Source organism: Centruroides sculpturatus, unplaced genomic scaffold, assembly GCF_000671375.1.
Source record: "Centruroides sculpturatus isolate CEXI.00-Female unplaced genomic scaffold, Cexi_2.0 scaffold124, whole genome shotgun sequence".
Lineage (NCBI taxonomy): Eukaryota > Metazoa > Arthropoda > Arachnida > Scorpiones > Buthidae > Centruroides > Centruroides sculpturatus.
Window position 1 is genome coordinate 962995 of NW_019384390.1, and position 13620 is coordinate 976614.

Genomic DNA, 13620 nt, shown 5'->3' on the forward strand with positions numbered 1-13620 from the left:
CAAAAGGAGAAAGACTAACATTGGTTTACTGTTTGTACAGTAATTGTGTTTTAAGTGAGACCACATGTAATGTTAAAAGCTGTATTTATTTTTATATATCGAAAACTTTTACATGTTTTTATCTTGTTCACACGTATTCATGTAAAGTAGACTATTGTTAGTTATTCAGTAAAGATGGTGTGTTATGTGAAGTATGTTTTTGTTACGCGTTTGCTTGTAAGCACGTCTGGGCACATTGTGACTTAAAATTCCACGTGAGTTTTATTTTATTGTTAACATATTTCTTACATAATCTTGGCTTCTCTAACAGGTGATGACTAAGATGATGTGCAAGAGCAAAAGAAAGCTTACTTTGGCTTTTCTTCAGAGACACTGACTCCGTACTCTCTTCTAATTAGTTCCTCCGCGACATTAATGTCTGTTTCAGAATTGGTGTCTATTAACATAACACATGCGATGCTAGCTTTTGCATCAGTGTCTTTGACAATGTAGTTTATGGGTTTGGCCATTATTGGCTTCCACTGGGCATTATAAGCCAACCGTTCGAAGCACTCGATGGCCTCTTTCGTCCACTCTTTGTCCCGAGGTGCCACATTTCCCAGACGGCATTCGATGGCCTGAAATGGCACCACCAGAAATTCGGGACGAAGTGCAAATAGCTGCTTTAGCGTGAGAGTTCCATCATCACCAAAGTCGACATAGAATACTGTCACTTTACTCTCTCCCAGAGAATAGTCATCTTCCGCGACATCGGTAACCTTTGCCCTATACCAAAGATTGTCGTGCGGGAAAGGAGCCGCCACAAGATCTCCCGCCGAGACAGATGACAGTTTGGTCAATTCCTGATTTGCTAGTTGTCCATAGAAGCTTGTCATGTCTTCCACCATTCTATCTAACTGTATTGACTTGGTACCCACCAGCTGCACCCAAAACTGAGAAGGCGACTCGACAGCCGAAACAAAAACTTCTAAAAAGCCATCGGATCCAGTTGGCATTAGAGACTCCTGAAGCCTGTCAGATTCTGCTCCTTGCTACAGGAAAATTTGATAAAATTTTCTTACATTATTGTTAAATGAGTACTAAAACAAACAAACAAAATTTAAAAACCTGTGTTGTATTCTCGAGGCACAATTTTCCTTTGTATCGTGTCGGCCGATTGGCAGAGACCAACTCCACCTGACGCCTCAGGGCCTCGTCTTCGGCGAGTTTCTCATCAATCAGGCCAATGGCTATGTCTATCTGTTCCCTTGTTCCCCGTAGAACGATTCTAGTCTGGCCGTCGACTTTCTTGAATTCGCTGCTGGAATCTACCGAAACTTTTGCCTTAGACGTTTTTGATATGTATCTGGAAAAAATAAAAATAATTTTATCACCAACCAATAATGGATCTTATGAGCAATGACAATAAATTATACTTTATGCTCTCTCCATTCTTTCCTATGATTCGGCCACAAGATCTGGAAGGAACATATATCTGTTCTGTGAAAATCTCTGGCTGTTCCACTACTAATTTATTAATGATGTTTTCTGCCAGTTGTGCATCTTCAGGTGCACCGCGGATGACGACTGTTCTTTCTTCATTATCATCTGCAAGAAGGGAAAACTAATTAAAACCTCTAAACAGAATTACATTATAGACAGATGTGTCCAGTATTCCAAACATGCCATGTGGCATCATATCTATGCTAAGTTATACAATATGTGTAGCTTGGTGTAAGGCGTGCCATACTACAAGGAGTGTGGTATGGAAATAAGACTTTTCCAAAGTGCTGTGATGCATATTTAATTTTCATCAATGATCTTGCCGACCATTTTGCACACAGGCATTATCTCCAGACCTAAATCCCATAGAATATGTAAAGTATGCTTTATGGAGATGAGTTGTAGAACAAGAAGGGGGGTAACTGCTCTTGTTCAGACACAATAACATGAAGTAATTGAGTTTCTGTAGAGATGACACACTTCCTTGTTCTGTTTGTATATGGTGTGATTGGCTCATTGCTGACACAATAACTAGTTTCTTATGAAAAGCTGAGTTGCAGACGGTATTGGATTCTTTGGATGTGCAGCATTGTGGCTTTTTGGTGACTATAACTTGGCTGAAAACATTTTCTCGATACAAGGGCATTTAGAATATACGGTTCAGGTATATCTCACATCCGAATTGAATTAGATGGCTTTCTTGATCAATGGAGTCAATGAGTCACTTTCTGAAAAAGAAATTTGAAGAAGTGAGCTCTCCACGGGCTATCAGAAGTTTGACAGTTTGAGCTATGAATCTTCAGTATTATCCGTTGGATGCTGTTTCGTCAATTATGGAGATAAATTCGTTGATGGAGTAAACTTTTATCTCTAGTTTTAGTGCATCCTTGCCCAAACTTTTGCAGGAAGCCATCCACCAAAGTTATTGTGGCCTTGGGAGATACTGGCTTGAATAGGGACATGACATTTAAACGTGCTCCAGTGATATATCTGAATTTAATGCCACCTCCAAAGGCAGCTCAGAGACATCAGGCACCATCACACCAAAGCAAGACATTCTGGTAGTATGGCTTTGATAGCTGGCAATGGAAAGGTACCCTCTCCATTACTGGCTACCAGAGTAGTCACAGGAAAGTGAGTGAAAGAAGTAATATGATTACAAAAACATTCAATGATAATACATCATCTTGAAATAAAAACAATTTAAAAAAAAATCTGTTTGTTCTATTCCTTTAAGAACATAATAGAATACAGGTAGTTATCAACTTTTTAAATGGCATTACATCCTTGTCGTAGATCAACGATTACCCACATAAAATCTTAGTATTCTAGAACAGAGCTTAAAGTAGGGGTGACCCCCTACTTTACATGGCTCCCAGGCATCAGTAGTATGGTCAGGAACAAAAGTGACATTTTCACAAAATAAAACTGATTTGAGTGTAATGCAACAATGTTGTTATATGATATGGAATAATTGAAAATAAATATTACACAGAGGGAAAATTAGAAACAAATTTACTCAATGGAATGGGTCACAGGTATACCATGTACAGTACAGGTGCCAAGACTCTAACGTTTAAGATCCTCAATACATTATTCATTTAAAAGAAATGATGGGCATATCTTTTAATTTATTCCTGTTTATATATTGCAATCTACACATGCAAAGAAACAAGAAAATTGCCTATATTCACTACAAGAAACTTGTTTTTATAACACAAATCAAATATAACCAGTGTTGTTGATAACAACCAACGAAATATCTTTGAATTCAAACTACTGGTTTTTGTATAATTTCATCATACTGAAAGACAACTGCATCAGAAACATGCAAGTTTTGCTACATATTTTGGTACGTTTTCATCCTTGTCAGACAAATGGAGGTGATATAACAAAACATTTTGGCTGATGTTTGTAATGAAGGCTTTTGTAACCTATATTGACTTTAGTTATAAAATTTTTGGCTGATGTTTACATCTCCATTTATCTGACGACAACAAAAAAAGCACCAAAACCTATAGCCAAACTTACAGAATACAAAAATTAATTAAAAGTATTTCTACATGGTTTATGAGCTTTTATCTCTTAACAAATAAATTTCCAATTTTATTTAACAAGAGGTTGAAATAGCCAAAGATCTTTACAAACCTTTAAAAAATGAAGGGAACAGAAAAAATTAATCAATCCTCCTCCTAAAGTATAAAGAAGATGTGTAGTAATTTCTCTTGTCTGACAATAGAGAAGGATAACATTGAAATATGTTAAGAATACATTAGGTCTATTGACGAAATCAGAAGTATTACAAATTACGAACCTTCACTTTTGTTGGAAACTAGAAATCTTAAATTATTCTTGAGAGGGAAGTTCTTTAACACACTAAACAACCCCTACACGCTATGGTTTCTACTAGAAGGATGAGCAAAGTTAGAATAATTGCTGCCACAGATACATCTGTTGAAGAACAGTTGCTGTACAGGGAATTAATTAAACAAGGAATTAATGGAAGATGGTGATGTAGGTTTATACTGGTTATACGTTACTACTCATTGCTTTGTCTTATTGTTGTAATTTTTATGTATTTGTAGATGGCACTTTGCGTGGACAAAACAAAAAATTACCGCTTAAAGAGACTGGTGTTTTAAGGTCTAGGACAGGGATGGTGAACCGTTTTTGATTCCTCACACCATACCATACAGCAAGCATACTTTAAAGATGTTTATGCATGCCAAAGTTTTAGAATTTGAATAATGATATTTAAAGAAATTAAACAAACATACTTTTGTTATTCTAGTTAGTGTGATAACCAAAATAATGATCGAGACACCATATGATTTTGATTTATCATTATGTTATGTGACACTTTAAGCATGCATGTAGGTTCAGCACCCCTGGTCTAGGTAAATTCAATTGTCAAAAGGAGGAAAAGGGTTAATTTAATGTCAAATAAATTTGATTCAAATTTAAATCAAAGAAAAAAAAATTCAGCAATGAGAGTTGCTTAACTTTCCCAGCACTCTCTGTTATGATATTTTATTTAAAAAAATTAAAAATGGTAAAAAGCTTAAGTGTTGAAGGTAGGGACGAGTCTTATAAAAAATTGTAAATGCTAATAAGTAAAATCGTTATTAAGTCTGACCCTACAAGATATGATACTCGGCCCCCATTTACTGGGTTCCTACACACTGGAAAGTCACGGAAAAATCGGGAATTTTCATCAGTGTTCAGAAAAAGTAAGGGAATTTGTTTCCTTGGCTGCCTCGTTGATGTTTTGCTGACAGTATGCTTGACTAAATGTAGCCATCCATAGGCAGCATGATGTAATCTGGTTCAATACAACTTATGAAAAGGTGTGTAGAATAATTTGAGGACCCAAAATATTTACAAAATGATAAATAATGCCATTTAAACTATTTAATAATTTTGATTGCATAACAAAACTGGGGAAATAAAAATCAGAAATTGTTAATAAATTTCCTGAACTTCATAAAATATCAATAAAGAGATAAATTTAATAAATATATACTTTTGTATATCGATTATATATATTTAAAGTCTGTATTAATTATACACACGAGGGCTTATCACACCGATGAACAGGTTAGATTATAAAATCTTTAATGATAATTTTTACAATCAGTATGGCTCTCTGCGATAATATATAGCACACAACACTTAAGAGGGATGCATAATCCAAAATGTATTTTCAGTTAGCGTTCAACAAATTGTAAATTTATACAAAATATAATAAAGTAAGAAAAAATACGAATAATTTAGAAAGTAATGTAGGCTATAAATTTAACTGTTTTATCTATATATATCATTTTTTCACCACAACTACAAAGAGAAGTCTTAAAGTAAGGATAAAGGAACATATAAATGCAATTAAATATAATATGCGTAATTCATCAGTAGCTAAACATTGTAATTCTAAAGGTTGTGAAATAGTAAAAGATGCAATACGAAAGCAATACCAAAGGAAAAAAAAAAGTAAAGACTATGAACATTTAGAAAGATTAAACATTAAAACGGATAAAAGAATCAATGACAGTACACCCATACCTTTAAATATAATTTATGAAAAATTACTATTTATATTTTTAGTGTTCCTGTTGGCTAAAGAAAAAAGCAGAGAAAGTGATAATCTTGGAAAAATTTACATTTGTTAAACATCACCATCATTGTCACTTTTAAATTGCCTATTTAATGTATATTTTTATAATTTACAATTTGTTGAACCCTAACTGAAGCGGGACGTATAGTCCGAAATGCATTTTAAGTGTTCAGTGTGTTATATATTGTCATAGAGAGCCATACCCTCGTGTGTATACGTGTATAATTAATACAGACTTTAAATAAATCATCATCAAAGCTAAAAGCAATAGATTATTCAATTGAGAAAAAAATGTATTATTATAATTCTATTAATTTTTAATTTTAATAATTCAGCAATTAGAAAAAATAACTAATTATAATGTTGGAGAAGCAAAACATAAGTGCATACTAAGTCAAATGCTGTCTTATTTTGTCAATGTGCCATATTGTGAGGATCAGGGGGAATTTGTACAAAGTTAGTCAGGGAATGTAATGAAATTTAAAATAAAAATTTGAGTAAGAACCCTGCATTTACCTCCCTACCATTTGACCTTTAACCATATAAATTCAATAGTATCAATGTGCCTAATAAACAAACCTCCCTGCAAAATTTTAAAAAAATATTCAACAATAAGCACAGAAGTTATTAAGCTTGAAAGAGAGTGAACAAAATCATACTCCCCATACACGTGCATTTTCAACATTTTTGAACTCTGGACCTTGAAATCATGGGAAAGGTCATTCATTTTTTGACAGATCACCATACTTTCCCTTTGTTATATATAAGAGCTGAGAAAGTAAAAAGAAAATACTACTGTAAATAGTTTAAATCAGCAGTTACCAATCTTTCTGACCTCATAGACCACTGTCATGAATTCTTTTATGATCATTATAGATGTTTGTATCATTTAAAAGTTCCATTTTACATTATTAATATGAAATTCACTTGTTTAATTATAAGAAACTAGCAGATGAGCACAGCAATGCTTGGACTAAAAGTAACAATAGCAAAGATTAAGATTATTAGATTATAGCCGATCTTACCCGTTTTCACCGAGTGCAAGAATTAGTTCTCCCCTCTTGCGAGACTAATTAGAAAATTTTTAGATACCTGCTTACCACACCGGGATAATGTTAATTAAGACTCACTGCAACCATTATCCGGTGCATAGTACCACTAAGTGATGAATAATAAACGTTTTTGTAACTCTTTCTGGGTGCTTCTTCAGGTTTACTAAATTCGAAAAATAAGCCGGATCTTCCACAATCGTTCATAAATATAAAATCGAACATTAAGACGGAGTTCGAATAAAGCGAACTTACGTGCATGCACTCCCTGTGTCAATTTTATATACGATGGAACACTATTGTTGAGAATTTTTAGAAGGGTCAAAAAATATGTTCGATTTTCCACATAAATGCAAGTAAGGCATCTAAAATAGTACGGTAGAAGCCGACTTCTTCGTAATCCTTATCCCTCTCTCTCCCCCCTGCGGTGGGAATTTTGAAAAATCCCTTCTTAGTGTACTGTACATTCTGACAACGTACCCTAATTTTGTACCAAATTTCAACTCCTAATCGTTTTTGTTCTGTGTTTATTAATATTATCGTTATCAACCCATCTTGATTATATTATAAGATTAGTGTGAAGTTTGTGACGTTTATGGATTCTTGGCTGTTTCCACAAAGAACGACTATAGCACTCCCAGCATTATTTATTGATTAATAAAATTATATTAAAAAAACTAAGAGTTTTATCAAATTTTATATAGGCACTTGTANATTGTTGAGAATTTTTAGAAGGGTCAAAAAATATGTTCGATTTCCCACATAAATGCAAGTAAGGCATCTAAAATAGTACGGTAGAAGCCGACTTCTTTGTAATCCTTATACCTCTCTTTCTCTCTCTCTCTCCCCCCGCGGTGGGAATTTTGAAAAATCCCTTCTTAGTGTAATGTACATTCTGACAATGTACCCTAATTGTGTACCAAATTTCAACTCCTAATCGTTTTTGTTCTGTGTTTATTAATATTATCGTTATCAACCCATCTCGATTATATTATAAGATTAGTGTGAAGTTCGTCACTGCTTGTTCGAAATACGTTTATGGATTCTTGGCTCTTTCCACAAAGAACGACAATAGCACTCTAACTAAACTAAGAATTTTATCAAATTTTACATAATCACTTGTACTTTCCCAACTCTTCATCCAAGATGAAACGTTCTCCTAATTTCTTTTAATAGATTTAATATTATTTACTGATAAGTCGTTTCGTGTTTGGTTTTACATTCAAATTCAAAACTCCCAATGAGTGAGAAAAAGCAACCAAGCATTTTACATTTCTTTTGTAATACTTCCTGTAGAATTCTTAAATTTTGTAAGTTTAAACATATATTATATTTGTAACATGAGAGGTCATTTATATACAATAGTAAAAAATTAATCATTTTAACATAGGCCTAAGTGAGTAATGGAGGGAAAAAAATGCAGATTTATTCAATGAGATCCCTGTGTTTGATGCTGCTCAGCGAGTGTTTATATTCGACTCCATCAAGGTCAATGATAGTCGAAGATCACTCTTTTTTTACAATGTCGAGTCTATTACGATAATAAGTTAACGACACGACTAAATCCTGATTCAACCAGGTAAGATAATGGAAAAACTACAATGTAGTGTTGTGCTTTATCCCAAAGTAGTGGGTACTTCTTAGCAGTGTCATTTGTTTTCCATATACAGTATTATGCTTCCCATTTTTGAATTTTATGCAATATGCAATAATTCATCACTATGCAATATGCAACATGCAATAATTCATCACTATGTAATTCAATGAGGGTTTCCTGTAAAAAAAAATGTCTATGTCGGCAGCATTAACTTCAAAAGGAATTACCACCCATGTTGGTATATCCATCAGGTGTAAGTCACTAAACCGAGTTTACATATTTTCATGCAAATTTTCCAAATATTCAACATACAATGCAATGTCATCAATGTGCAAATTGCTGCTAATCGAAGTCAAACAAGGAAACTGTTCATCTGGAACAAACTGACGCAAAACGTTCAGAAATGTCATTGTCAAATGACAGATATTTTATCCCTTATGCAAGAAATGAGTAATAAAGAAATTGACAATATATATACTGTAGAAATTTAATTTTCAGTAAAACAATTGTTCTGAAGTAGAATTGTCCTACAGACCACTAAAATATCACCGTGAACCCCCAATTTGGTATTTTTTTTTCTGTGGATCCCCAGTAATATTACATGGATCCTGGTTGAGAACCACTGCTCTAATATATAAATCTTCCTGCAAAATTTCAGAAATTTTTGACCAAACGAACAGAAATTAAGCTTCAAAGTGAGGTAAACAAAATCATGCCACTCATACATATAGAGGAAACCCTCAAATTTTTTTATTTCATTGCACTTCTCAACATTTCAAGGTCCATAGTTAATTTTTTGACTGATCACTACACTATCCCTCTGTTATATAACATCCAGGAAAGTAAAAAACATGAAATACTGACAAATACTGGAACCCTGCAGAAAACTAATTTAATTTCCTTTGGAATTAAATCAAAACACAGTTGATCATTTTAATTATAAGCTACAAACTTGAAATTTTATAACACTAGGCAAATAATAAAAATTTAAGAACTAAAACTTTCTACTTTACTACCAAACCCCTTTTCCCTAATCAACCACAAATGGTTAACTTTGTCAGTATTTATAGTCATATTGTGAGGATCAGGGAATTTGTACAAAGTTAGTCAGGGAATGTAATGAAATTTAAAATAAAAATTTGAGTAAGAACCCTGCATTTACCTCCCTACCATTTGACCTTTAACCATATAAATTCAATAGTATCAATGTGCCTAATAAACAAACCTCCCTNTTTAATTTCCTTTGGAATTAAATCAAAACACAGTTGATCATTTTAATTATAAGCTACAAACTTGAAAATTTATAACACTAGGCAAATAATAAAAAGTTAAGAACTAAAACTTTATACTTTACTACCAAACCCCTTTTCCCTAATCAACCACAAATGGTTAACTTTGTCAGTATTTATAGTCATTTTATATGTAAATTTAAAGACTATGAATATTAGTTTATATGAAGTTTAGTTAGCTAAAGGCTTCTCCACAAATTTTAATTGTTCCCACTGTTCCGGATGTCTGCTTCTCTGCTAATACTCTACAGTCCTTAAACAGTTGCTTCTGAAATAGACACACTCAATAATAAGGATAAAAATGCCAAGAAAATTCTATAACTTTTGTACAATGTGACTACAAGTTTCCATATATGGTTGACTCAGTTTAGATAGAGGATAACTTATCCTCTAGATAAAACCACTGAACAGTGATTGTTGATCATGGGTTTGTACTTCATCAATGGTCCAGATATATGAAGTATTCTTGGTTTTCATGTTTTAACATCTAAATAGAAGCTATTTTCTCATAGAAAGTTCTTCTGGTAGACATCTCCTTTTGAAACATTACCTGTGTGTTACATCAATATTCATTTACAACTCTTTTATCAAGTACAGAGGATGTGTAGACGAATATAAATTTCCAGTCAAAATTACTTCATGATTGATACTTTACAGCAAGATTTCATGTTTGTATGCAAGAACACGAAATTTACCTGAATTTACCTGATATGTATTATCACACTGGTATATATGCGTGAGATAGCAGAAATTCCTATATTAGAACTTGCACGAGTTACGCAACAATTGTTGGTCTTAGCTACCTGAGAAAGTCTCCCGCTACATTTTTTCGAAGGTACCACGACGCTTTCTCGTGAACTATTAACCTCTGCACAGCCGAAATTGTCCGGGATTATCACCAGAGACGGCTGAAAAGAGTTAGTTGCCATTTTAGTCCTCAGAGAAGTCATCGTCCATTTAATCGTCACCCATAGGATAACCTTTTTTGTGTGTGTGTAAGTGCACGATTGAGCCTGGATAAATTAAAAGGGATATTTGAGTAGAAAAGTCCTAAAATCCACACGACCTGACTGGGATATCTATTACCAAAGGTATTTATCACCATGCAAACCGTATGTGAACTCTCTCTCTCCGCGACGACACTTTATCCAATTTATTTTTAAATAAACCCTTTTTAATTGTTAAGAGTAGTTCGAGTCGCTTCCCTTATGTTGTCTCTGACATTACGAATCCGTCTGACTACGTATGGGACCGCTTGTGCGACGGTGTGACGTAATCGCCGTCTCGGCTTCCGTGTTCCGCTAAACACGGTGGTGTCAATCCTGACAGGGCACTAAGAAGGTGCCGACCCGAAAGGTCACATATGTATGTATGTTAAAGCATAGTGGATAACTCTGTTCATAGGAAATTTATCTGCCAAACAGTGTTTGCTTGGCTTGTTATAGTTCAAAAGACCAACAAACCAGTCTAAAACCAAATTAATGGGAGGGGACATTGACTGACATTGTAATAAACACAAATTGCTGAGCAGAATGAAGAGCCATGTGAATGAGTCTGCATTAAGTCGACTTTGTCTAATTCTAATGCACACCTAATTTTTGCAACCAGTAAAGTCAAAAAGAAAAAAAAAAAAATTTGCATTATAAAAGAGAAAATGCAATGACATTGGGGAGAGCTTCAAGCGAGCCAATGAGCAATCTGCTTTATATGAAATACCGTTGGCTTGCTGATATAGCTGCTTACGACTTAATGCATCCAGTGACACTTGTACTTAGAACTGCAGTAAAACTAATATATGCAACAAGTTGCAGCAATTTTATACATTCAAATTGCCTCTTACCCATGCCAACATTAGTACACACAGGGCCGGTTGCAACGATATTTATTTCATATCAATGGAAATTATTTCATATTTTTACCAGAATTGGGCAGCACAGGGCCGGTTGCAACGATATTTATTTCATATCAATGGAAATTATTTCATATTTTTACCAGAATTGGGCAGCATAGACATAATAATTTAAAATGAAAAAATTTTTTTCAAATATTCAAAATTTGAGCAGTAATAACACTTATATAACAACAATTTAAAGCAGTATATCTCAACAAAGACCATGGAACATTTTGGGAGGCCACAGAAAAGTTGTGGAAGATTGGGAAGTGCCTAAGAACTGCCACCGAAGCTCTAAGAGAATCACAGAAAGAATGATGGATTCATTTCATGTAAACGCATGTAATGTAGATCAGAGAGTACAAGAATATTGTTGATCGACATGGTAATTTGGCACTTTGAGCAACCGAAAACAATTCCCTAAGGTTTGAAATATGTGAGATTATTTTATAGGTTTTCCAAGAATCTATTCGGTCGATCGGGTTTTAGTAGAGTCATTCATCTATCAAAAGCTCAAAACATTTTGATATCATACGAATAGGGAAGACCTTTTGTTAACTTTAACAAACTTCCGGTAACAATACAAACACTTTCCAAACAAGGGAGCAAAGCTGTTTAAACTACTAAGCGACACCAAGGACTGAGGAAACGAGCCTCAGCCTGCAGCCAAAGAAAAGAAAAAAATATATATATAAAAAACATTTAATGATTTCCGTATAAAAGATAAGTGAAATATCAGCTTTATTGCATATTTTAATTATATTTAGATTAACCAACTCAGCAGAAAGACAACCAAGCAGTTAAGGTGCCTGCCTACAACTCCGAGACGCGGGATCAAATCCATATATATTGTAAAACTGGATACGTCCAGTCTGGTCGGTCCCTGGCCACCTAAAGGCGGATCCGAATTCTCTCACAAAGGAAAATTGTAAATGTGTAATTTACTAATTAAAATATTTAATAAACTAAAACTGATAAGACAAGCGCAATTGTTTAATTCAAATTTAGTTAATTAATAGATAGTTATTGAGTATGCCATACAGGAGAGACCAACGAGACAAAGGAAGATTGAAAACCGAACATTACACTCAACAAAAATAAAACGTGTCTAATAATCCGAAATTTAAATTTTTAAAAAGTCTGACGTCATAACGAACGTGAGCGCACACACTCCACGTGACACCTAATAGTCACGTGTTGGCGTACAAGCGTGACGCTCTGTCACTGCACGATCAATCAATATATACTTAATTATATTCCTAAACAACAATTATTATATTTATAATTACCTGCATCCTCGAAATTGATTCTTGTATTCGTCCTGGTTTGAATATCCTTAATATTGCATCCCTGTCGACCAATAACGGAGCCAACCGCGCAGTTGGGTATCTTCGTCCTGATTATCGTCTGCCTCGACGTTTCCACCTTCGATTTTGGCACTTCCAACTGTTCTTTCTCCTTCGACTTTAATAAAACATACAATACAGCGGCCCACACCGACACGCTAACGCCTACACCTACTAAAATAACCGTCTGTTTCACTCCCCAAGCCATTTTTCCTTCTTCTCTCTTCCTACCGCAACATCGCACACGCCGCCATTACTACGAACAGCGCCCTCTACCGGAGGAAATTATTTTACGAAATAATAAAAAAATTATTCGTTGTAATAAGTGTTTTTGCTTGAAATATCGTTTAAAATAATTTATAAACTAAATATTTTATTAATTATTTTACAATGAATTTATCCTAAAATCCAGCAGCGAGTTGCGTAACTTTCCCGGCAAAATCATTAAAAATTGAATGACTGAGGTGTGAGCATCTGTTTTTATATTTTATTAAAATTTTTTTATTAATAATTTTTATAAAATGATAAAAAAGTTAATCTTAGGGGCATTTACGATTTATAAAACTTGTAAACGTTACTAATGTGTAAAACAAGGAAACTAGGCACGAAACTGCAATGGTTAAATTGGCAGCTTAGAATGACCGAACAGCCCATCAAATCGGACCAACGGAAATCTTTGCCCGGTAATTATCTAAGTTGACATCGCTTGTCACCTGGACAGAATCTTTGTGTGGGCGACTAATCACTATTGTTGACTTAGATGGCAGGTGTGACGTTATTCACATCGCGCGTCGTTATTTTACCATAGTAATCATTAGAAGACCCGACAACAGCATTTTACGTATTTTCTTTGTT

General features: G+C 34.1%; 1 protein-coding gene across 1 annotated transcript; it reads right to left on the reverse strand.

The window, feature by feature from the left end:
* Nucleotides 1–248: 248 nt before the first annotated feature.
* On the reverse strand, nt 249–13034 carry LOC111618229 (tudor and KH domain-containing protein homolog). The gene is made up of 4 exons (XM_023359713.1): nt 12709–13034; nt 1416–1587; nt 1108–1345; nt 249–1031 (listed from the first exon to the last, which is right to left on the reverse strand). The coding sequence occupies exons 1-4, from the start codon at nt 12971–12973 to the stop codon at nt 348–350; spliced, it is 1359 nt and encodes a 452-aa protein (XP_023215481.1). The 5' UTR covers nt 12974–13034; the 3' UTR covers nt 249–347.
* Nucleotides 13035–13620: the final 586 nt, after the last annotated feature.